The sequence below is a fragment of the Strix uralensis genome, chromosome 1 (assembly GCF_047716275.1).
Source record: "Strix uralensis isolate ZFMK-TIS-50842 chromosome 1, bStrUra1, whole genome shotgun sequence".
NCBI lineage: Eukaryota > Metazoa > Chordata > Aves > Strigiformes > Strigidae > Strix > Strix uralensis.
Window position 1 is genome coordinate 35,538,109 of NC_133972.1, and position 25,564 is coordinate 35,563,672.

At 37.0% G+C, this 25,564-nt stretch overlaps 1 protein-coding gene across 2 annotated transcripts in view; it reads right to left on the reverse strand.

Annotated features, from left to right (window-relative positions):
- PALS2 (protein associated with LIN7 2, MAGUK p55 family member) overlaps window positions 1-25,564 on the reverse strand; it is a 64,403-nt gene that overhangs the window by 8,816 nt on the left and 30,023 nt on the right. Inside the window, exons 2-11 of one of the 2 annotated variants that reach the window (XM_074862609.1) lie at window positions 22,773-22,891; window positions 18,086-18,238; window positions 9,756-9,908; window positions 9,003-9,230; window positions 7,749-7,880; window positions 5,642-5,741; window positions 5,029-5,097; window positions 3,854-4,015; window positions 975-1,177; window positions 429-557 (exon numbers count right to left, since the gene is read on the reverse strand). In XM_074862609.1, coding sequence (XP_074718710.1) covers window positions 429-557; window positions 975-1,177; window positions 3,854-4,015; window positions 5,029-5,097; window positions 5,642-5,741; window positions 7,749-7,880; window positions 9,003-9,230; window positions 9,756-9,908; window positions 18,086-18,238; window positions 22,773-22,889 — 1,446 coding nt within the window. In that variant the 5' untranslated portion in view covers window positions 22,890-22,891. Of the gene's footprint in view, window positions 1-428; window positions 558-974; window positions 1,178-3,853; window positions 4,016-5,028; window positions 5,098-5,641; window positions 5,742-7,748; window positions 7,881-9,002; window positions 9,231-9,755; window positions 9,909-18,085; window positions 18,239-22,772; window positions 22,895-25,564 lie in introns of both variants that reach the window. The other variant, XM_074862619.1, reaches the window with a different exon arrangement.

The window sequence follows — 25,564 nt, forward strand, 5'->3', positions numbered from 1 at the left end:
TGCAATATCTTTCCTAGGATTACAGGTTCCATTTTTAAAGCACACTTGTATTGTAAGACAAACCTGAACAAAACTTTCTGGGGGGAAGAGATGGGGAAAGTGAAGGAAAGTCATTTACATAAAAGAACAATTCCCACCATCAAAGATCTACCATTTGCTGCAAGTAATCAAAGGTGACACTTCCCAAAGAACACAAGTAATTTTTGTAATCAACACTCCTCTGTAAGAGATCTATTTTTAAGAAAGAAGCAATCTGCCTTAAACATAGTATTTTATTAACTTCTACTGAGTAATCAGCAAGTCCTGCCTAAGTTTTCTTAGAGACATTAATTTCAGAACAAATTCCATCTAAAATGAAAGGTAAAAAAAAACCCCACAACTAAGAACATCCTGTTCAAATCAAACTAAGTATGAAAAAATCTGCTTACAGTGAGAAGTTTGGTTGTAATTCCGGCATCCACCACAGCCTTGTGCATAGCACGCAATGTCTCCAACTCTGGAGCAGCAATAAACACTACATAGGGCATGAATTCTGAAGTCCTCAGTATTTTCAGGGCCTAGAAGCAAAGAAAAAGGAAAAAAACCACCAGCCACCTAAGTTTGAGAATGACTCACCACGTGTCCCCATTACTTAAGAAGCACTGCAAAACTAGTCTGTTACAATGGGCAGAAACACATAAGCGAAGATTCTTATTTCTATTTTAGAAACTCCTACACTGCCTTTTGAAATGCTCAACATCCTTCTTTCCTTGGCTAAAAAGATTATTTACTGCTCTGCAAGACTCCTCTTCCATGCAGAATCTAAGCTGGGTTTTTTCCATCTTTCTAACTCATTCCAACTAAGTGCCACAAATGCAAGAATCCAGTTGATACTGTAATCTTTAAACCAGATAAGAAGCCTTCAAATTTAAAGGCATAACAACTCTTCAACATTATACTCTCACACTTGCAGTGTAACTTTATAAATGATATACCTGTGGATTCACATCCAAGATGCAGGTCCTTCCTGTCTGAACAACTTCAAGGATGGAATCAATTTTGGTGCCATAAAGATTTCCTTCATATTCTCCATGCTCTAAATATCTGCCAGCTTTAATATCCGTCTCCATTTCAGCTCGTGACACAAATCTGTAGGCTTGCCCATCCTTTTCATCATCCCTTGGCTTTCGTGAAGTAACTAAACAAAAAATTTGTATTTTAAATCGAATGTTTTCTTTTTATATTTGAAATACAAATATGAGACTGGACTGCCTATTACATTAGGGAGAATATAATACACATTAATGAACAGTTACAATTGTTCCATATACAGATTAATTATTCTAGTGTAAACTTCAAAACTGAGCATAGCCCCTCCTGTTCCCTTTATTTCTATTTCCTATATGTTACTTATCCACCCATTTGCTTATTTCCTTTGTATTACTCCTTCACAACATATACAATACTCATTCATGTAATCTTTTTAATTATTCCCTCAATAAAATAATTATTTAAGTGACTTGGAAATCAAATGGAAGTTTAACTCTCAAATGCCAAATGTACTTCTGGAAATAACAGCACACATCAAAATCTGCCCCGCCCTGCCCCACAAACCTTAGCACATACTTTGCTCACTGTATTTGCTGTTACTTGGGGTAGAATTACCTGAACTAGCTATAAAGAAAGTTAGCTTAAATATCAGAAGCCCAGCCACCACAGCAGAATCTTAGGGGAGGCCAGCTAGTGCTACTTTTCAAAACAACTCACCCTTAAAGCAAGGTAAATTCACTGCAGAGAGATTAAAGCCAATATTTAAGTAAAACATTAGCAGTCGTCTTGGGTATTGACTACACTGTGCAGTACAGACATTATTTAAGCAAGAAAGTGAAAAAATAAAATAAAATAAAATAAAATAAAATAAAATAAAATAAAATAAAATAAAATAAAATAAAATAAAATAAAATAAAATAAAATAATTATTACTAACTTTGCTGTCCTATCACCATATTACCTGCCCACTACTTGCATTTAATTAGATTTTAACTCTAGAATATATGAATGGATCCCTTTGGTGATACTTGTATCATCACTTGGTGCCATATCACCTCTTGGTGATACAAGTGGAAAGCATTCTTGCCCTTCCAGTAATTCCTACCAACTTGGTTATTTTAGAAAACTCAAGCCCCAAGTGAAATGATCTTCTGAAGCTGTTAGCAATAAACGTATTACTAGAACACCTAGTTTTACCCAAGATTCTACAGAAAGTTTAAAACTATAATGGTTAATACAATAAAAAAAAAAAAAATCGTATCAGTTTGAAACGAATTTTGGAGAATGAGCTTTAACAGTTTACAGCCAGAAGATGACTTAACAGTTTAGCTATCCACACAGAAGAAAAAAACACAGCACCATTTGCTGGATTAGAACTATCCATAGCAAAAGGGATTCATTTCAGCCATTTTCAAAAAAAAAAAAAAAAAAAAAATCCAAACAAAACCCACCAAAACAACAACAACAAACCACCCACACATATTCATTTGTGAATAACGAGAAGAATTTTCTTCTAATCAAAGAAACTGAGGTCAACTAAGATTACTGATCATCCTACATAAAATCTAAGCAGAAAGTAGAGAGGAGATTCCATATACAATAAACTATGTATTACACGTGCATGATTAGATTGTCAGACTGCTAGGTTGGAAAAGTTAATTTTTATGCCTTTGAAGGGTATTCAAAAGCTCCATGTAAAAGCATTTTAACACTGTGTTGCATTACTTATCTATATTTAAGCATCTATATGGTATTTTAGAGAAACCAGTAATATTTAGGGCTTTTTTAAAAGGGAATAAAGAATGATAAAAAGATAGAAATGATAAAAAGTTTCTTACTATTTTGCCAATATAAAATAATGAGATTCCTAGGGGAAGATTCATCTTAAAAAGTAACACTGAGAAGTCAACTTTGTTATCTGTCTCACATACCAATTCTTAGTGCCCTGGCCAGTTTTGGTGTTAGAGATTCTGTAAATGACAGAGACTGGTTCTCTCACATTGCACAATTTATCTTTCAGACCTGTTCCTCCTCCCCTGTTATCAGATCTACTTCTTGCCCACTGAAAACAGAAGGGAACAGACTAGTTTTTAAGTTCTGAAAAGCAGGTGGCAGGAGGAGAATAATAATGTAGCTAGGGTGCGCTTCTCTGGCCAGCAGTCAAACAGGAAGGGGCAGTTAAAAAAATAAAGACCTTGTGAATGGACAAAGTAACTATCTGGAAGGAAGGCAAGAAAACAATACTTCAGTAAGGGAGGAGGTGTTTTCTGAAGTTCATAGGAAGAAAAAAGAAAGATCATGGGCTTGAGGCTAGATGTATTAAAACATCAGATGATCATAAAAATATTTGAGATCACAAACACTTAAGTTTTATGGGAAGTGTGTTGCTTTTCCCTACATTTCTAATGCTAAAGTATCAATTTATAGTGCCTAGGATGCTTCTGCCAGTGAAATACTAAATGGCAGACTTGAGAAACTCCACTGGCTGTTCATTACAGAAGACTACCAGGAACGTCTAAAAACCCCTCACTAACTGATGGTGATGGACACTGAAGAAACCTAGCAGAGGGAAACACTGCACATACAAAAATGTTTTTCTGCAGCATCAGTAACATTTAACTGCTAATTACAAATATTTTCACTGTCATCATATGTTAGTTCAGCTGTCTGAGAAGATGAAGAACCTTTTGTTTTTCTACTCTATACAATTTTTGTACTCTGACAAAATTACTCCTACCCTGAATCACTGGGATAAACATCAGGTATTTTCCAGATAATCAGATACTCAAAGCATGAGATTACAATAGGAATGCTGACAACTTACATGGCACTGTAGTTCCAAACCTAGTCGGATTCAGTACTATAAACCTGTTCTTCAAACTTCTTCGCCCTACTCCTTGGGCCCCAATTAAGACCAGTGTTTTCCTCTGAAAGGGAGGCATTTTGGCTACTTCCTCATAGATCTGGATTTCATGACGATCAAATTCTACATTGAGAAATGTACAAAAAATAGTTAATTCACAGTCAGTACTGTAACAAAAGAAATTAAGTGGTCCTGCTATATATCAACAGACCACATGTCAATACAAATAGTACTTAAAGGCCATTAAGTCTGATACAAGCTTTCTTGCTTTAAGTTGGTACAGGAATAAAATAGTTACCCCTTCACAAACAGCGTAAGGTCAGATTATCACCTTTACTTCCACGGACAAAATTCGAGATGGATCAGAATGGGAAAACTGTGATTAACAATTAGTTAGCTTTCACAGAATCACAAAATGGTTGAGGTTGGAAGGTTCCTCCGGAGGTCATCTGGTCCAACCCCAATGCTTAAGCAGGGCCACCTGGAGATGGTTGCTGAATATCTTCAAGGAGGAAGACTCCACTACTTCTCTAGACAAATCGTGCTGGCACTCAGGCACCCTCAGTGGAAAAAGTGTTTCCTGATATTCAGAGGGAACCTCGTGTTGTTGCTTGTTGCCTCTGGTCCTGTCACTGGGCTCCTTCGAAAAGAGCCTGGCTCTGTCTTCTTTGCACCCTCCCCTTCAGGTATTATACACATTGTTGGGTTCCCCCCTGAGCCTTCTCTTCTCCAGGCTGAACAGTCCCAGCTCCCCCAGCCTTTCCTCATAGGAGAGCTGCTCCAATCCCTTCTTCGTCTTCGTATGTTCATGTGTCTCTTGCACTGGGGAGGAGCCCAGGACACTTCAGGTGTGGCCTCACCAGTGCTGAGTAGAGGGAAAGGATCACATCCCTCAAACTGCTGGCAACAAAGCTTTCACTTTTTTTCTCTTTTAACACACAGTTCTTCTTTGACTTCCACCTACCAAAAGGTGTACTCAGCACCACCATATCTTCACTGGTCACTATTGCTTTTAAACCATAAAACTATCTGATCTATCAAATTTATAATAAAATAGTTTACTGCAAATCTTTCACACTAGATTCTGCAAGTCTAGAAACAGAGAAATTTGACTCATATTTAATATCAAGAGATACCTGCATTTCTTGTAGTGAGATACATCATCTTTTTCTTTTTTTTGCTGCTTATTGTTCCGCAGAAAGGCCCTAGAAATAAAAATCGAGACAAACTCATCATTTTTGTTAAATACGCTTTTCCAAAGCTTATTTACATGAACATATGCAAGTTTAGATTAATTAAATTTACAAGGACTATTTTAGAATTTTATTCTAGGAGATCACATATATTTTCATACACATCAAATGGTACAGTAAGAACTTAACACAGAGAAAAAGTTAATTTTCCTAGAAAGCTTTGTAAAAAGCAGCAGAAAAATCCATCAAACAGGTTTAATTTATTAACTTTGGTGCATACTACACAAACGTAATTTTTTTAAAAAGAGAGAATTCTTATGCCTTTCCCACCTCATTTAGCTTTTCATCAGTGGGTGGCAAAACTGATTTGTGTAGCTATGAAGGCTAAGCATAGACTTTAGCCTTTGACCTTCAGTCAAAGCCAAAATACAGTAATTATCATTTTGCAACATTCTGTGCATTCTCACGCAGCAGTTTTCTAGCATCTATGAAGGCAGGAAATGCAAAACAAATGGAGTCAGAGCAAAAGCTCTTCATGAAATTCATTAAATCTCACCTGAGTTGTCCCAGTCCCTCCTAACAAAGGCCTTTCTCTTCTCTTCTAGGAACTGGCTAGGAATAAGTCCTGCACTTCCTCCTTCTTTGACATGACTAGCCTGAAGAAAAAAAAAAACAAAACCAAAAACAAACTTCAATTGTGAGAAGCATTTTTCTCATTAATATGGTGATGCCAGAGTTTCTCAGTGGTGAGCATTGATACGGTTACTACCGAGACTTGGAAATTCAAACTCAGATGTGGATATTAAAATTCTGTCTTACAGTGAAAGTGTCTTGCCATCAAGTATTAAAATTCAGGAAGCTTAAATAAAATAGATACAAGTTTCATTACTGGTTCCCATGAAGTTAGTAAGCTCCTATAGCCATAAACCTTTGGCATCAAAATCCTAAATGGAATTCTGTGGCTCCAGACACTGAGCTCTCAAGTGACAAAACTCAAGACTTTCTAGTACACAGTACACTTATTTTGTATTCTTGAGCTGCTCCGAACAGGTTCCAGTCCAGCTTATTAACTGTCATTTTACAAACAGTGAACGCCATTAACACATCCCTAATCATGCTTTCAAGCTTTTTGCACTAAGTAACTACAGATTTAAAATCTTAGTAACTTAAGTTTTCCTAGAAATGAAAGTTTGGCTAAGATTCTCTATAAAATAATTTCATGGCAAGCTCAGTTCCCAGCAAGCTTAACAAATACAAACACAGAGTTACGAAAGGTTACATTTTTCTTCTCCATAACTGATTGGCCTCTCTCTTGCCAACAGGAACTGTTTGCTTTTCAATTTGTATGCTTTTACCTATGACTAACTGATTTTTTACAGTTAGCAAGTTTTCAGTAACAGTCTAGCATTTCTAGAAAGCACAAGGAAAAACTAACTTTTTTGCCCTGTGGCACGATCTGCATAGGAATACTTCAACACACTATACTGGTTTAACGCATTTCATTTTTGCCACTGATTGAGTGTTTAAGATTTAAGTTTTATTTCTCCTGGACTCCCACAAGTTACAACTGGAGAATATGCAAAGCAGTACAGAAGACAGCATGTAAACTTTAAATGTCAAACTACTCCAGAGTTTTGGAGTGTCTAACTTCTGAAACTAATTAACTCTGCAGTAATAAATTTTCCCTCACACTTTTTATTGTCCCTCTGTTATTACTGTCACTGACAAGCAACAGAATTCAGCAACAGTTGTTGTATATTCAGATATTTTTGTTGCTTTTAAAGAAGTCATATATAAATATATATATATATATTGCTCTCAAGTAACGTTTGTCCGACTATTGCTGCTACCTAGCAAAGGCTGAGCAATTTAGGAGTAGAAAGGGAAATCACTAATGCTGAACTCTTTGCCTAGATTGCCACTGCCACTGGCAATTTTGAGTATCTTGGTTGAGAAACATGTCTTAAAGGTTCACTTGTCCCACTTTCGAAGGCACTGATTATGTTTAGTTGTGTGTATAGTGTCTTGGAAAAAATAAAAATAGCATAAGCACTGGATTACATTTCTACTGAAGGACTGAATGTAGAAATACAACCTTAAAGCAGGATGAACTGTTAACATTTTAAATAGTGCCAAACACTTTGATTATGAACATGCATGTTACAGCTCACAGACACTGACCACCACTGTAGAAATAAAAGATACAGCTTCTCCAAACAGCTGTTCTCACCCCTCTTCAAATCCACAAGGTTAATTTCCCTCTCTCTCTCCTCAACTCTGAGCACTCGGGAAGGGGTTCACTTCTTCCACAGTCGCTGTCAGGGAAGGCTTACCACAATTAACACAGTCAACCTAAGACTTTCTGATAGAAATTGTCCACTCACTTACACTGATTTTGGAATGTCTACGCTTATGATACAAGAACAAAGACAGACAAATAGCAGTAATAGCAAAATGAGTGTTACATACACAATTTATACCATTCAATTCTCTCTAGTATTTCAGCTATTACTATCTTGCTATTAGCTTGAAATTGGATTGCAGTGTAAATATTTTTTCTTATATCTACTGTTAAATGAAAGTATATGATAATTTAAAGAGTTTATTATTACAGCAACTAGTGAAGCTTTTCCATTTTTTATTTTTTTAATCTTTTTACCAACCTGCCACCAATTTGGATCTTCCCGGTTTACAATCTGAAGAATTTCTCCTTTAGAAAATTTCAAACCTGCTTCTTTGCATGGGATGAGGTTGTCATTATATGGATTATAATCAAAATGACACTTCACAAAAACCTGAAACGTGTAAAAATTTACAAAGCTTAAACATTATGAAATACATTCTTACTAATTTATCTGTTGAACTGAAGTAACGTCTTTACCTACAGCATAAAAAAAGTAAAATACAATCTATGGAAAAAACTGGCATATACCAGCAGAGAGAGTAGAATAATCAGCAGTGCAAACCTTGGCTGAAGGAGCTTCATGATAAAAAATAAAAAAAGCAACTGTTCTATCTGGACAACGTATTACAAAATACTCATTTTTACATTTCAATATATACAACTCAATTAGTATTCTCAGAACGTGAGCACTGTATCCAAGGCTTGTGGAATGTCAAGAATTAATTGTGTCTTGGACTCAATGTTTTAAAACAAACAAGACATGTGACTGCTTAAGGCTCAGAGCTGATGCAGGGGAAGAAACAGTAAGTTGCATCAGTAGACTGGAAACAGTAGACTTGACTTTTTTCTACCAGGCTGGGGAACAAAGGAAGCAGTGCACCTGCCTCAAATACAGCACATTCCCCCAGCATCTACTCAAAGTTAGCATAGTCTATTACAGTCACAGGCATTAAGACCCACTACCTGAAAGAGGATCTAATAAGATGTTTCAGAGGTACTGATTTAGAGCAACAAGTTACTCTTGCAGTGGAGAAATCCACAGCCTATAGCAACAACAAAAGGATAAGGAATAGCCACCATCCAAGTTCCTACTTAAGTCAGCAAGTTCAAGCTCATCTGTTGAATTCACTATGTTTCTGAATTCTATCAAACAGATTACTTGGAGACTGATCGTGTCACTGCAGTTTAGTGTGATTGTAGCTAGGTCATCAGAGGTCACTGGATGTCAAACAAACATGCTTTATATGTAGTATACAAGTGCTTATCAATCTTAAGATACTAACTAGAATTTTTTAGGAAGGCCTATTAGGCCTGGTATTAATCTACTGAATAAATCCATTTCTAAAACATACCTCAAGGTGAATACAGGTATCTCTACATTTTAGCCTTCCTGCTAGCATTGAATACACTAAATAATCAAAATATGTCTAATCCAAAATCTTAAAATGATCTTATGTGATAAAGTACCAAGCAGAAATTATTTTGACAGAACTGATAGAAACGTGCTACTGACCTGTTGAGGAATAACAGTGTCTCTGTAGCTGGGGAGAATCTTCAAAGTGACACTGCCACTAATATTTTTCAGCAGTTCCTGTAATTCTTTTGGATTGTTTCCAACCTCATGGCCATTCACTTCTTTAATAATGTCACCTACATGCAGAAGACCTTGTCGATCTATCATTCCGCCATGAAGAATTCGTGCTATTACCAGATCATTGTTCTCAACTCTAAATGTAACACCCTGAAAGAGGTATGTGACACCTAGTTTACCATTGTTTGAATTTCAATTTCATTTTACCATTACCTCAAGCAAAAATATACAGTTATGGAATATTCCATCTGCCCCAATGAAAACTGACAGTAATAGTTACTACAGTGTAAGAGTTCCTAATACACAGCTAAGAGTCAGGTGACACAAAAGTGTTTTCAGACAAGGTTTTCATACAACTGAACAACCACCGTATTGTTCTTGATTGCATGCAATCCTGTCATTTTGTATCAGGACCAAACAGATGTTGTGTTATTCAGTTATGCCAGCAAGTCATTCAGCTTAGTGACTGCCTATTCACTATCCCATAATTTCTTAAAGAGAACAGGATGGAGAACACACAAATATTTTCTTATTTCAACCTCTCAGTACTGATCCTATCACCCATTAAATTACACAACAAAAGGGAAATAATTAAAACATAATGCAAGAAGTCAGGCACGTGCAAACATTTTCACTCACACTTTAATTTAGACGCACTCATCTTCATTTACTTACCAGTGGTTCTCCTGCTCTTTTGTGAATTCCAAGGATACGAATGGCATCTACTGGAACAATCTGGTTGTTCACTGAAGAATTATTGACTTCTGGGCTGGAAGGAGGGGAATCGTAACATTTTGAAGCCACAATGTCATGTGCCTCCAAGAGTGACTGCAAAGGAACAGAAAAAGCCCTATTTTAAATCATGAAATAACCATTTGCAAAAGGATTTAGTGCTGAATAACCACCAAATGTGCCCTTTTGGGACCAGATCATAAAATTCTTACCTCACAAGGAATGGAGCGAAAATTGACATTCAAGTACTCACATGGACGGATAAACCTACTGTCTTGGCAAACATGCTCTCTTTTGTAAATACAAAATGCTTCTTCTTAAGGAAATACAGGAGAAATGTAATGAATTTGGGAGGAATATGTGATCTTGCAGGGAAGAAGATGGAAAAAGGAGTACCTAAAATAGTCCTTCACCTAATGAGACAGTATCGGAGCAAATGGTTAAAGTAAACTAACAACCCACTGAAAAAAAATGAAGATAACTCATCATTAGATACTTGTGTTTAATATAATAAAATTCTCCTCCACAGTAATTTCGATAATTACAGGTATGCAAGGATTTTTAGCCATCTACAGAATGAGTGCTTTCTGCCTGCATAAAGGCAAGGCAGAATTCTAGCACAAAATGAATTCAAGTTGACAGAATCCGCTTTCTGGAAGACAAGAGCTCATACCTTAGTGTGTTTTCACCAGTCTGTATACATAAATACCAAGCAAAAGGAGGACACCAAATAAATGTAATCACCTTTGAAAGACAATGCAATTTAGACTTGATTTTCTCATAAAAGATTTAAAGAAAATATTAATAAGGCAATAAATACAGGTAAAACAAGATCAAACTTGTGAAATTAGTGGAGACTTTCTGTCTTAAAGAGGAAAAGGGACACCCTATAGCCACCACATATGGTAGAGTTCAAGATAGAGCATCCTATAGTGCAGAGAGTCTCACTGACAGATACAGAAATAGGAAAAGAAGCAAGTAGAGGAGATGCCACCTAGGCCTCAAACACCATAGCTTTGTTTCAAACGGTGACCTGATGAGATACGGTCTTAAGTCAGATCACTGACTGATGTCAAATAAGTAGCTAAAGAGAGAAGACGTCACATGGACTATCACTGATAGTGACATGCATGTGCCAGAGGAAGACAGCAAACTACTAGAAAGTAGAGCAGGTGAGCAGGCAACATTTAAGCAAATGTAACCATTTTGCTATGCAGTCTGTTCCATCCTTCCAAGAACCACCGCCAGCCGAAAAGTTGTGCAACCATATTCATTTAGTGCTAACCTCAACATGCAAACCCTCAAAGTGTCACAAACCTGAACAGTCATTTTAATCTGCCCATTCCACAATGACCCTGCTGATATTTCAACTTGAAGTTAGAAGGAGGTACTAACTCACTGATTCTGCCCCTGCCATTAAGAGTGTAAAGACAGCTGCTTATTGTGTCTGCTCTGATACTGTGGACATAAACCAAATCAAATTAAATAGGAAAAACAATCATTTATTTAAATCAAGCAGCTGTCAGATGGTAGCAATTTCTAATTCTTCATTATCCAAGACACATCCAATCCAGAAGCCAGGAGAATAGATCTCTCTTTGCCAATGTTTGCAAGCAACATTTGCGGATCTTTCTGCATTTCCAGAATGAAACCAACCAGCATCAACTATGCATTTTAACGCATTACCACTGACAAAACCAGGCAGACACACCAGTATGATACCTCCAGTTTTCTCTTTTGGTCACACACTAGAACAAATTGTTTCCAAACTTTCTGGCCACAAACCACTAGATTTCTGATGGAGCCTTACATATAACCATGCTTGTACAGCTCCCTGTCCTTAACAGTCATAGAATTTACGGATTATAATCTGATCCACAGTCAAAAAAAGACTACTAAACTAACAGTCTGTGTCATCCTTTTCAAATTAACATGCTCTGTAAGATTCTTCAGTTCTTAGATCTGATCCCATTCCACATTCTGATCCTATTTATTCACTCAGTTTTATGGATAAGCATGAATTCTTTCAACTACTACTTAACTTTATCTCTCAAACACAAAACCTTTTTCCTGCTATTTACACGAGGGTTGAGTCACAGAAGGACTATCAGGGACTGTACACTGCTGCCCACAATTATAAAATGGTTTCTTTAAAAGAAGTAGTTTATTGGTTTCCTTAAAACAAGCCATGGTTAACTTATTACTTTCCCGTATCTAACTCTCAGTTCTAAAACTCAGGAATCTGTATCAGTTTTACAAGACTGCTTCCAGCCAGCCAGGTCACGGCACACAGTCCTGAAGAACACTTAAACAAAGCCACCTGGCAACAGGGGCCATGTGTCTGTAGCCACTGCTGGACTGCTCTCCAACATTTTATGTCGCTCAGTTACTTTCTTATTTCAGTAATATGGTTGAGTGATCTGAGAAATACAGTTGCATGAACTTCACTTGTTTCTTTCTTATGGTATCGGAAAAAGTTATATCCTGTGCTCCTGCAACTCCAGAGCTCCCCTGGAATCTGACCTTTCCCATACTGGTGCCGGAACATTTATAAAACCACTGCCAAAGTCTGCAAAACAGCATGGACTGAATAATCAACCATAAAATGGTTCAAAGTTTCCTTTGTACAGTATATGTAAACAGAATCAGCTGCCTATCCAAGACTGGATAGCTGTAGAAATGTTCTCATGGAAAAAATGGCGATGTTGCTGGAATAAGGCAGATACTCTCTGCGTATCACAAGAGGTATCGTACAATGGACATACAGTCCTGTGGGAGACAGCATGGCCCCTTTGTGCAAGATACTGTCATAAAGTAACCCATAAACTCAGAACATATTGACTTCTTTACAGTAGTTTTCAATGGCTGTCCTTACTTGACAGGTAAAAAAAAAATATTTTAGAAAAGTAATTCAAAATTCAGTAAACAAAGAAACATTAAACATCGAAGGCTCTCTACAATGCTGAAGCCAAGTTCAAATTCAAAACTTGTTTTTCCTAAAAAAATTCTCAACACAATCTATACGTGTTATGAAGCATTGCCTGCCCTATATGATAACTATTTCCCCAACTGTGATCCAATAGAACAATTAAATTACAAACTGGGGACTGGGGCTGGGGGTAATACACAAGAGCACACTCTATGGTCTTGAATTCAGGACTCCTTTCCTAACACTTCAGGCCTCAGAAGTACTTAAAATATTTCTGTTCCTCTTTTATGCACTAAATATGTGCTAGTCTTCTCTGATAACACTGTTTAAATATTAGAACTTAATAAATGGACTACAGGCCCCTAATGTACATGTGAAAATAAGACTTTTTAAAGACTGTTCTGGAAGAGCGAGTAAATAATTTAAAATCTTAGAGAAATCATGGGGGCTGGTAAGGAGGCATGAATACATGGGAAAAATAACCCTATAAATTAAGATCTACCTAGGAGGCAACTTAAGATCACTTTTCTAAATGAAACATTTTAAAGGTATGATTAGCCATTATAAAGATAACTATTAGAATAAAATATTGGCTGCTTTTCAGGTTAAGTATTTTATTGCCAGTAGAATCTACTATTTAGGATGAACAGCTTGCATAATTCTTGGAAAGGTGAATGTAACTGAACAAGTTCTTATGGAAGAAGCAGCAGAGTGATTCTTCTGCATGTTGAACCACTCCAAGAGTGCAGTAGTTTCAACTTCTCCCTCTTCCCTCAAGACAACCTCTCTTACCACTCTCTCTCCTGCTCCCCAGCTACTGTCTGGTAAGACTTGCTATAGCCTTTCCTATGCACTGCATGTGCCGGCTGGCTCTTCAATACATACTGGCCTGATGGCCAGCCATTGATAAACTCGTTAAGAACTTAGTATCTTCCACACTTTGACCCTGAAAAGTTCAGTTAAAACTAAAAGGGGTAAAAAGTGGAAAGGAAGAAAAAGAAAAGAAAGAAAGGAGAAATGAGAAAAGGGAGGAAACAGACTGTCAAACAGAATAGTATAACCTGTACTCCAGAAGCCAGTCCCTCCCCAATGTTCTTCTGTAAAAATATGTAAAAGAAATTAAATTCTGTAATTCTGTATTTTCAGCACTAAATGATAAATTCAAATAAGCTATTGCACTGATGACTCGTATACCACATTTGATACTTGTAAGCCAAGGCAGGTTACAACTGTAAGATGACGCTGTGATAAAGTGGCACCATTCATTTGTAAAATACAGAATCAGCCTGTAAAACAGTTACACAATAGTGTCCATGAAACTTTAAAATAGTCAAGTCAAGGTGGCTTGTTTACATATTTACTGAACTGGAGAAAGGATGCAAATTACATTTTCTGTAATTACAAATGACATTGTATTTTTCCTTTCTTCCTTACAGGCCACTTCTTGCAGAATTTGGAATATGCCTCCTTGCACCAAATGAGGTAGAAAGGATAGCATTTATTTCTTGAGCATTCAGTTAGTTTTCTGTTTCCTCTTCAGAGACAGACATACAGCCTCCCCAAGCCTTAGAAAGAATAGTGTATCTATATTTTGGTCTGCAAATTGTCCTAGAAGCTCTTCTAGAGTGGTCATAACTACGATACCAGTTAAATAAAAACACTTAATCAAACTAATACTACTCTGGCCTCAGTTGTCTTTGTTGCCTGCCTCCAGATGGGGAACAGAAGCACAAAATTAAGGGCCAGAAAATACACCCTAATTTCAGGCTTCAAAACTGAATCACATCAGATTTACTTTTAAAAAGTAAGCAGCTAGCTGCTTTTTGCCTGCACCCAGCAGTCAAAACTGCTCATTGTTTCTGCAAATGACACTGAAGGCCTCACAACAGGCACTTAGAAAATAAACAAACAAACAAACGAGCTGCTTTAGACTTTTTTGTTTTCATTTTAAATAAATGAACTGTAATTCTGACAGAGTGAAGGATAGGTTAGTTCTCCAGGGCAGCATTTAACTATCTTAATCATCAAATAGTCTTTCTCTTCCTTCCTCATCCAGGTTTTGCAGCAAATTTTGAAGTAGGGAGCTCCAGAAAGAGCTTATTTCTCTTACATACCCATGACTCACCCAACAGTATAGTGAAAGAAGCAGCATGCAATCTTGTTCATAGCATGCAATAATCATGACATGAATTTTTAAACTGGGTTCCAAGGAAGAGTCAACAAATTGTGAACCACTAAGTCTGATATTGATACTAAACAAATTAGAAGTTTTCATTAAAAACTGAATGACCAGACAAAATAGATCATGGGAAAGCATCAACATGCTTTAATAATGGGAAGTCATGCTTCTCAAATCTATTTAAGTTCCTTGAAAGAGTCACCAAGCATGGCAACAAGGCAGTTACAGTTGATAATATAGATCAATTTCCAAAAGGCCTTTGATAGACTCCTTTATCAAAGTCTTTTAAAGAAACAAAGCTACTACAGGATAAGCAAGGCTCTCAAGTGGATGAAAATATTGGTTAAAAGACAGAAAAATTGGGGCCAGGAAAATAGTATTACTAGTTTTCAAAATTCATCTCATCAGGGGATTTCCCAGAGACATCTGGGCTCAGTTCTACACCTGCTACTACACTGATATGTCAGATTAGTGATCTAGGAAATGGGGGTGGGAAGTAAAATGACAGGGTTTGCTGATGCTGCTATTCAAGGAGTAAAACAACTGACTGTAACCTGCAGGAGCATCTCATGAGCAACAGAGTGAGAACAAGGCAAATGAAATTCCACACAGACTGCAAAGGGAAACACAACCCTAATTTAAGATACTGACAGACTCAGAAGTGGTATCTCAGAGGTGTAACCAGTACAAAACCTACCCAAACCAAAGAAACAACCCAGCTCTACACTTACTAAGCCTAGAGGTACATCTTCTTTATTGAGAGAGTGGTGAAACACTGGAACAGAATTCCTAGAGAGGTGGTTGATGCCCCAAGTCTGTGTTTAACAGGCACTTGGACAATACCCTTAATAATATGCTTTAATTTTTGGTCAGCCCTGAAGTGGTCAGGCAGTTGGACTAGATGGCCGTTGTAAGTCCCTTCCAACTGAAATAGTCTAGTCTGTTCAACAACTGTTAAAAAGGCAAACCAAATACCAGGAAATTTTAGGCAACGAGTAGGAGATGCAATGGAAATTATTACACCATTTCGTAAATCCATGCTGTTGTGAATGACTCTGGGAAGCTGTATACAGCTTTGCTTCCCTTCTTTTTACTTATTTGAGATAGACAGACACACATATGCAATGAGGTCTCTCAAATCATGAGTAACATGGAAAAGCTGATTAAGAAAAACTGTTCATTTTCTTCCTACACAAGTGCAAGGGGATATTAAGTGAAATTGACAGGAAACAGTCTCGAAAACAAACCAGCAGTCTCCACTCTAATGAGGGACATTCTGAATGCCAGATTTTCACATGGGTTCAAAAACCAATGGAACAAACTGATGGAAGAGATCACCACCACAGGTGGATCACACTACTTCTCACTCACAGATCTGAACCACAAATCACTAAATCCTCACAAAACATTTTGGAAGGTATCACTGTTGGCTTGTCCTAACCTGACAGTCTTCACCAGATGCCTACTACTGGGGACAGGGAACAAAACCAGAAGAGATATTTATTAAATGGACCTTTAACATACAATTAGGAAGCACTAACAAAAGATCAGATCAAACCTGTAAAGTTAATGTAGCGGATATGCAATTTCAAGTCTGCTCTTTATAAATCAGACCACAAAAAATGTACAAGAAATAGCATAAATATTGGAATTTTTGTTCAACAGCTACTTTGGAACTTTTAAGTTGCTTAAGTGTGAACTAACGGAGTAGGTGACATCAGCATTGTGTTGTGCCTCTCTGCAAATAGGACCACTGAACAGGAATGAATGCTGGACTTGCCTTAATATTGGCTATTCACCCTAATTAAAATTCTTATTTGATCTCTGACTCCTACAGGCCATTTCCAGTCCCCACCACAAAGATTCTTTGCCCAGATGGTCTCTGGTCTTTGACATCTCTCTCCAGAGATCATCGCTACAATGCCTTTCAAAGTTAGTCTACTCCAGTACTTCACTTAAATCCTTTTCATCTTTTGATTCATCCTCTATGACTTCTCAGCTTTAGTTTCTCTAACAGAATGTATCTTTGTCAGGTCTGTCAGTGCACCAGCCCGCCTCTGATTACAATCTTGTTGCATTGTAACTACCAATTTCTCCAAACTCATCCAGTGCCAAATTCTGCTACAGGATCAAAGACTGATTTGCAGGTTTATTCACCAGTAAGTCTCCAAATCATAGTCTTCAATCCCTTAGCTATGACGCTCTTCTGGACAAATAAGGGCACAAGGGAGGCCAACATACTGCTCTTCAGAAGAGGCAGAGGAACTGTTTGGTCAGCACTCAGAATAGCTACTACCTCAAAAGCTGACCTCTTAGCGTTCCCTCTTCTAACAGGCCTCAAGACAGCTTGACAGCATTTCCAGTGTTAAACAGTAATGTACTCACTGCTCTGTTTGTATAATGTATAATTGAAATTTTAGGAAAAAAAAAGGTGTTTAAATGCATATACCCAAAAACTGTCTGTGACTCTACCTGTTTGCCAAAAGAAGCACATTTATACTGTGGCAAAAAGTTGGCTTGTGTTCTTCTACAAAATACCCATAGCTAAGTACTAAAAACAGCTGAAGCCTGCCTGGGAAGTCCAGAACCTACCAAGGATTTACAAACCCTAATCTTCAAGGGTCAGTACAGAAGCTGGTAATAGAATGGCAGTTATGGAAAAACATCTGCTTTTGACAAGCATATGTCAAAACTTCACTTATGTTAATACAGCAACAGCGAGGGGGATGCAGAATCCCAATTTAAGCTGCAGCGCAGGTCCCATCATAGAAGAATCACGTTCATTCACTTTGCAAACTGCACATCTTATACGTGAGTACTGAATGGCAACAGCTGAACCAATATGCAGAATGGTCAGTATCAGGAACTGAGACTACTGAAAATGCTAAGGATGAAGCCTTCAAGGAACTGTTATAGAAACTCCAGTCATATAGGAGGTAAATGTTTGTCCAAGATTTATAACAGAAACTCTGGTGGATTTTAATACGAGTGAAGATACTCTTGAGGCGATATCAAAGAATAAAATCATGCTCATTCTTAACCCCACATGGCTTCTGCTTTACCCTTCATTTACAGTAAAATCCTAAACTTTGACGCAATTCATTCCTAGATCCATATGTAGACACTGATACAATAAGTAGGTAATATACAGTAAAAAGGTAGCACCTGAAAATGCGGCTCCTTGAGTATTCCAACCAATTCTGCAATATTTTCATCTTTATTTACTAGGGGACTGATATCTTCAAGAATTTCATTCACCAACTCCAGGTTGTTGTCACTGACAGCCTCAAGTTTAGAATCTTCCAGTCGCTCATGAGCCTGTAATATATGAGACTACACTGTAAATAAGTTTCAGGTAGTTCCAATTTATAAATCTTTTAAATAAATGCTTGGTACAACCTTTAGCAGGAAAGCCAGAAAAATGACATATAAAGTAATATGTATATGTTATCTTCATAACTGCTGAAGAATTTTGTATGCTTCACTACATGACCCGACGAACTTTATAAGCAGCACTTGTCACAGATGTTTATATGTCCTTATTTCCTATAACCTCTACACTATATATACCAAACAGTCCTCTCTGAACAGTATAGCACCTCAGATCTTTTCTGCTTCAGAACCCAGTACAAGTACACCTTCTGGAAGGACATAGAAGGAACTCTGGAATCTGCTCAGAAAAAAATAAAGTCTGCAAGAGAACCATTTACCCCAGGCTTCTCCCATTCAAACAACTTCAGAACAGCAAATTCTAAAGAAAAGGCAATGGGCACAAACACACACAGGAGGCTCTGTCTAAACATAAGGAAACACTTTTTCCACTGTGAGGGTGACTGATCACTGGCACAGTTTGGTCAGAGAGGTTGTAGCATCTCCCTCCTTGAAGATATTTAACAGCCGTCTGGACGTTGTCCTGAGCAACCATCTCCAGGTGGTCCTGCTCAAGCATTGGGGTAGGACTAGATGCCCTCCAGAGGTACCTTCCAACCTCAACCATTCTAAGATTCTGTGATAACTTATCATCTCTTTTCTAGAGCTACTGCTGCAGACATAATCCTTTTCTAAACACTGAAGATATGAAAGGTAGGAGGTTTGAGTAGCAAGAGAAACATCTCATAAATCTGAATGCTTCACTTACTTATTACAGGTAGTGCTGTATCAGAAAATTTGGGAATAAGAGAAGGCCAAAAATAACTGATTCTCAATGCACTCAATTAAGGGCTATTTACAACACCATAGCAACAAGAAGTTCAAAGAAGAACAATCTCTCTGTCATGTAAAAACACAACAAATAACAGATATATTTGGGAGTCATCTATATATACATCTATATATACACATCTACGCTCCTATTAGTGCTTCAAAACAGATGATAAAATTTTGTTAAAACCAGAGAATTTTGTTTCCTGAAATCATCTGAGTATTAAATTCTACTTCATATCTACAAAATGGTGTTTCTGCAGGACTGATGATCAAACAGTGGAAAGGCTAACTTAACATAAAGACATTTCAAACATTCCCCAACACCAACACACATAAACCAAATGACCATGATTACAAAGTCATAGGAAGCTTGGCACCTACACGCATTCTCCTTAATAAGGGAATGCTATTTTGTACAAATATATACAGTAAACAATACCCTTCTTTTAAAGTTTACTTCTTTTACAGCAAGTAAAAAGCCAAATCTATTGACTTTTAAACATAGTCCAACAGCAAAACCTTTATAAGATTAGAGAATATGGGTTACCTTCTTTCTCATTAATTTTCTTTAAAATACTACCACTAACACAGAGTATAATCTAAATACAAATATCCTCACACTTCACCCCAAAATCAAGGCCATGTATACACTGGGAAACAGAAAGTTTAACAGTCAACAACTCTGATCCTGTAATATATTGGGGAGTAACAGGATATGGAGTGGTATGAATAATTTTTTTTAAAAAATAGGAATACCTAACATATATTATATATTTTTTTCATTTCAGTTCATCATTTCAGACATAGTGATACTGAATTGAGTCTCTTAACTCATTCAATATTTATCATACTTGCCAAATGTTCAGACAGTAAGGCTTTTTCCTCTGGCAATCTGACATCCTAAATACTGGACTCAATATTTATAGATTACTCCTAAGATGTTTCCTTGGTCTGGGTTAGGCACTCACCTGGTATGCTGTAGGCTGTGCTACTATACTAAAAGCAATAGTGTGACTGCAGAAGATAAAGTTTTGAGGTTCAAAAGAATAGTTAACAATCCAAGAGAATTTTTGATAAGACAGTTCAGTAGCAAAACTGAGTAAAATTTGTACATGTTCCAAATTCAACAACTGTTTTCAAAAAAGTGTAACAATTCTAAAGGCTAATTAGGATTGAACATAACCCTCAGCACAGGAAAGACATGGACCTGTTGGAGTGAGTCCAGAGGAGGGACACAAAAATGGTCAGAGGGATGGAACACCTCTCCTATGAGGAAAGGCTGAGAGAGTTGGCGTTGTTCAGCCTGGAGAAGAGAAGGCTCTGGGGAGACCTTATGCAGCCTTCCAGTACTTAAAGCAGGCCTACAGGAAAGATGGGGACAAACTTTTTAGTAGGGCCTGTTGACAGAGGACAAGGGGTAATGGTTTTAAACTAAAGGAGGGTAACTTTAAACTAGATATAAGGAATACATTTTTTACGATGAGGGTGGTGAAACACTGGAATAGGTTGCCCAGAGGGGTGGTAGATGTCCCATCCCTGGAAACATTCAAGGCCAGGCTGGAGGAGCTCTGAGCAACTTGATCTAGTTGAAGATGTCCCTGCTCACTGCAGGGAGGTTGGACTAGATGACCTTTACAGGTGCCTTCCAACCCAAACTATTCTATGATTCTATAAACATCAGTAAATGACAGGAAAATACATTTTACAGTGATTAAAGTTACTTCCCTTTTCCCCTACCACCTACTGAAGGATGGAAAGGTACAGTAAGAGAACCCTATCTCAAAAATATCTGCAATTTCTACCCTCCTGCCTTTATAACAGAACAAGTGTGAAATAAACTTAACGCAATTTTAAAAGCTTAGCCAAACTTTGCATTGCAAAATATTATAAACTAACTACTATACTCATTGCTTGCGTTCAGTTTTTTAAGGACTGAAAAGAAAAATTAAGCTGGTTTGGCTCATGGCACATTTCCCTAAGTTTCTTTTTGTCCTTTTGGGGATACTTTACGTAATGATTAGTCTTAATAACTGATTAATAAAGGAAAATGAAAAAGCTTTAACATTTCTGTCCTGGTCTGAAATGAATCTGCTTAAATAATCTGACCACCTCAGGGTCCCGAGAATTGTCCATTCTGTTAAAACTAGCTCTCCTAATAGAAAAACAAGTTTTACGTATTTTTAGAGACAAATGGATATATATGAACTATATATACTTCATGAAATGTGACGTCATTTTAATCTTGTCCTTATTTAGCTCTGCTGGTTAGGACTGAGTTTTTGGGTTCAGTTCCAAAATAATTACAAAATAAAATATGAGTGCGGTCATGCCATATGAACACAATTAAAACTTTTCAGCATTCTAGATAAAGCAAGTTTATAGTTAAGAATCTGTAGCCATTACAAGCACTTTTTTACATCTGCTAGTCATTAAATTCCACATAATTGTAATTGGCCATTAAAGCACAAATTCTTGGTAAGAAAAAAAATGCTTTTCACTGAACATTTTCTCCATGAAAAATATTAAATTAAAGATGACCTATGCAGCAGATACTGAAGTTGGAAACAACTCTAAGTAAGAAAATGCTTTTACTTACTCTAGTAAATTTAGTACACAAATCTCCCTCTGCAGTCATCTCACTAGCAGATGAGATACTTCCATTATTTCTAAGTTTATTACTATGGAATGTTCCACTTATAACCAATTTTTTTGAACAGCTAAACAGAAGTAAATTCTTACATGATTTCTTAGAAGTTTTCCTTTCCAGATTTTTATACTGAGCAAAATCCCTGCACAACAATCCTTCAGCTTTACAGAGTATTTCATGCCTGCCCAGAGGGCACTGCTTTCAGATGTCTATTCGTATTAAAGAGACGGCTACATTTAAGTTAACTGTTTTTTCCTCATGAAAGGAGCTTATTTTTATGAATTAAGATTAAGAAAGGATATAAGAGCTGTGCAATATTGACTGCATCTCCTACTGGTAAGATCAGCTACATTTTAATTACACAGTCCAAAGAGTTTTTGTAAATATCACCTTACATATTTATAATTGATTGCTACCATCTATAAATAAAAGATTTTCATAAAGCAAGACCAAAACTAAGCCCACGTCTCAGAGAGCTGACAGTCAAAAGTCCCTGAATTACTCTGAGATCCAGGAAAGGGCATGGAGAGAATATTTCACTGGGCTGACCAGAAAGTTGTTTTGAGCCAAAGACAGAAAGAAAACTTGTTTATGCCATGGGAGAAAGAAGGCTACTGCTCTCACTTTTCAACTTTGGCTAAAATGCTAAAAGTCAGAAGGTGCATGGGTTTTGCACACAACAGTGGTCACGAGACTGTATTAAAACCAACTGGTTCTGATTTCAAGTATTTTGACATTTTCTTCATAAATAATGTTACCACATTATTTCTGGTGTCTCTGAATTTTTCTTCTTCCTCTAGAATCTTCTATATAACAATAAATCAGCATGCACAGAAATTGCATTATACCAAATCCTCACCTTCAAGAACTCCTTAAGTCTTTTAATAAGACGTACCATACATAAAAGCCATTGTTAATAGCTCAATCCATACTCTATGTTCACACAATAATTTAAGAGTTAAAATATTTCCAGATTTTACGCAGAGCAGCAAGTTTAAATACCTTAGCAAGTGATCTTACAATAGGGTTTTCCATAATTCCTTTAAGAAAAATCAGGTCTATTTCTTCAGCTCCTGTCGATGTCGGCAGATCAGTAAGGTTATCCAGGACCTGCTGCATGGCTGCTGACAAAACAAAAACAAGAAGTAAGTACTGACCAAAACAGGCTTGCATAAACTGTATGGAAATACCACAGTATTAACTTTAGAGATGTTAAGCAGCTAACTACATCTACTGAGAGCAAGTGGACAGAATGGAAAAAGAACTTTTTGTTTGTTTGTTTGAAAGATGGAAATAAAGGCCCTATCCAAGTCCTCATCACCACCATCAACTTAAATCCAGGCCCAGCACATTCCTTTCAAGATACACTACTACTTCAAGACTGAAAAAAACAAACAACTATAAACTATGTGTAAGGTATACATAATCTTCCAAATACAATAAAAGCAACTCATTCATGACTTTTTTCATTTAATCTCTCTTTCAGAGGAAATTTTCAGCCCTCATACATGTACCAACCAACTACAAGTTTTACAATGCTTGTATAGGCAGATGTCACTGTTTTTATAATGAACACATAGTTCCAAACCAAATTTTTTTTAACAAAAAATTTGCTTCCAAGGCAGCTCCTACCTTGGGGACACTTGTGTCTATCCCCAGAAGTCCTTCACAACCAGTTTTGACTTACTGCACTCCAGCACTAAGTGTAGCTGGTGCAGATGCTAACACCAACCTGGCACCACAACACACTGCAATGGGAAGTATATCCTGCAATGTGAAATACATCGTGACTGCCCAGTACCCTCCGTGGAGATTTTCCTGGCTATCTACAGACTCACAGAGAGAACTGGGTGAGAGTGAACAATGGTGCCCAAGAAAAAGTCAGAAAATCCCACCATTCCAGCTGTGTTGTCTCATGAAGTCATCAGGATGAGTGATGAGAACTTATTTCCTGTGTGCTTCAAATCCCCCATTTAAGATAAACAAACCAGATCTTTTATGTTAGACAATAGGTTCAGTATGTTGACATATTACAGAATTCTTGTGCATTTGGGCATGTGTGCAGCAGCCCTTAGCTGGGATTATATCAGATAGCCCCAAACTTGCAGAGATGAACGTGTGCCAGTTTAGGCTGAGCACAAAAGGGGACACCACTGGAGACAGTTATGATGTCCTTCACAAGGTAAATGGTCATTCTTTCCCTGTTTTCCAACATATGACTAAATATTCTTATCTTGTAGTATTATCTTAGTAGTGAATAAGCTATACTGTTCTTGTTTTTAACTATATTCTTTTAAACTCCTGCTGAGTTATATGTGCATGCTCAAATAGACACATACACACATATACTAAAAAAAAAAAAAAAAAAATAAATCTTCTGTCAAGATCCTCAACAAGCTAAAAATCATTAGAACAACCACCGTGTACTGCAATGCTCTGCATGTTGCACAGCAGCATGTATCAAGAGAATTAGAAAGCCTATATGCCCCTTCTCCCACACAGGAATCTACCCTTAACTTTCCTCATTGCTTTATAATGAAAGCTATTATGAAACACTGCACAGTAACAGAACAAGCAGCATTTCTCAACTCCTACTTTCTAATTTCAATTCTTCCTAGAAAATTCCATCCCAATAAAAATTTTCTGACCATTGTTTCTGTCAAGTGGAAGTGACTTTTCAACAATCAAATCATCCTGTGTGCCACATTTTAACTACAGCAGTGTATGTCAAAAGACTGCATTTTTTAAAAGTATGTTTTAACCATACTTCTCGCTTTCAAAAAGTGAATCTTCTGTGAAACCATGAGTAGGAGGGAAAATGACACTTCCTTTATGCTTTCGGATTTTGAAGCAATATTATTGCTACTTTATAATAGACAAAGTGCTGATAGCAATCACACATTATGTAAAGTCACCAAATCAACCTGTAAATAGGCCACATCTTCCTCAGATTAGGTATGTCCTATATCCTGACTAGTTCACCTGCAGATGTAACTGCCTTGTTTCACATTTTCTCCATTCTCAGTTATAGATTCATGATTCTTAATGCAGTCATGCAAGCTGGAGTATCTGCAGTAGACAGACGTTTCTAGCCAATTTACGTAGTGTACTAGGTGCTGCATAAATAGGGCAAGTGTTATAATAATAACTGTTAAAAATGTATAGAAAGCTTATGTAAATTGTTTTTAAGGGACTTCAGGTTAGTGCTTTTGTTCTTATAAATAATCCGAGTAAAAATATAAAGCTTCCTTCAGGTCAAAGCATGCATCTCAACTACCAGTTGCAATTCCAACACTTGATGCTGACAGAGGCGTGCATAATAAAGACATTCCTTATGTATCTCCATGTTAATAAGTTGTTTCTTACGTAACCCCTTCAGAATTCTGCCTATCTTAGAATGATCAAATTAAAAAGTAAAAGCCCTACATAAAAACTTCATCATCAAGGAGAAACTGTTAAGAGTAACATTAAGCTTCACAAGAATGACTTTCAAGCTTTGTGCAGCTAGACAGGGTATTTTCAAATTAACATTTTATTTAATAAAGGTTTCAAAAATTCTAGCATCAAAACTGCTTAACTATCTTTTAGCCTTCTTGGAAAGCAGCAGACACCTTTATCAACATGCATAGTTCAAAAAATTCACAAAGGCAGACTTGCATCCCAGGTGATCAAAACCAGCTGTTTTCAGAAATACCTTTGTATTGCTGTGCATCCGATGCTTGCCGCCATCTCTCATGGCACAGCCACCATGGCAAGAGGTTTCTTAGCTATAAATAGCATTGCCTCAATATTAG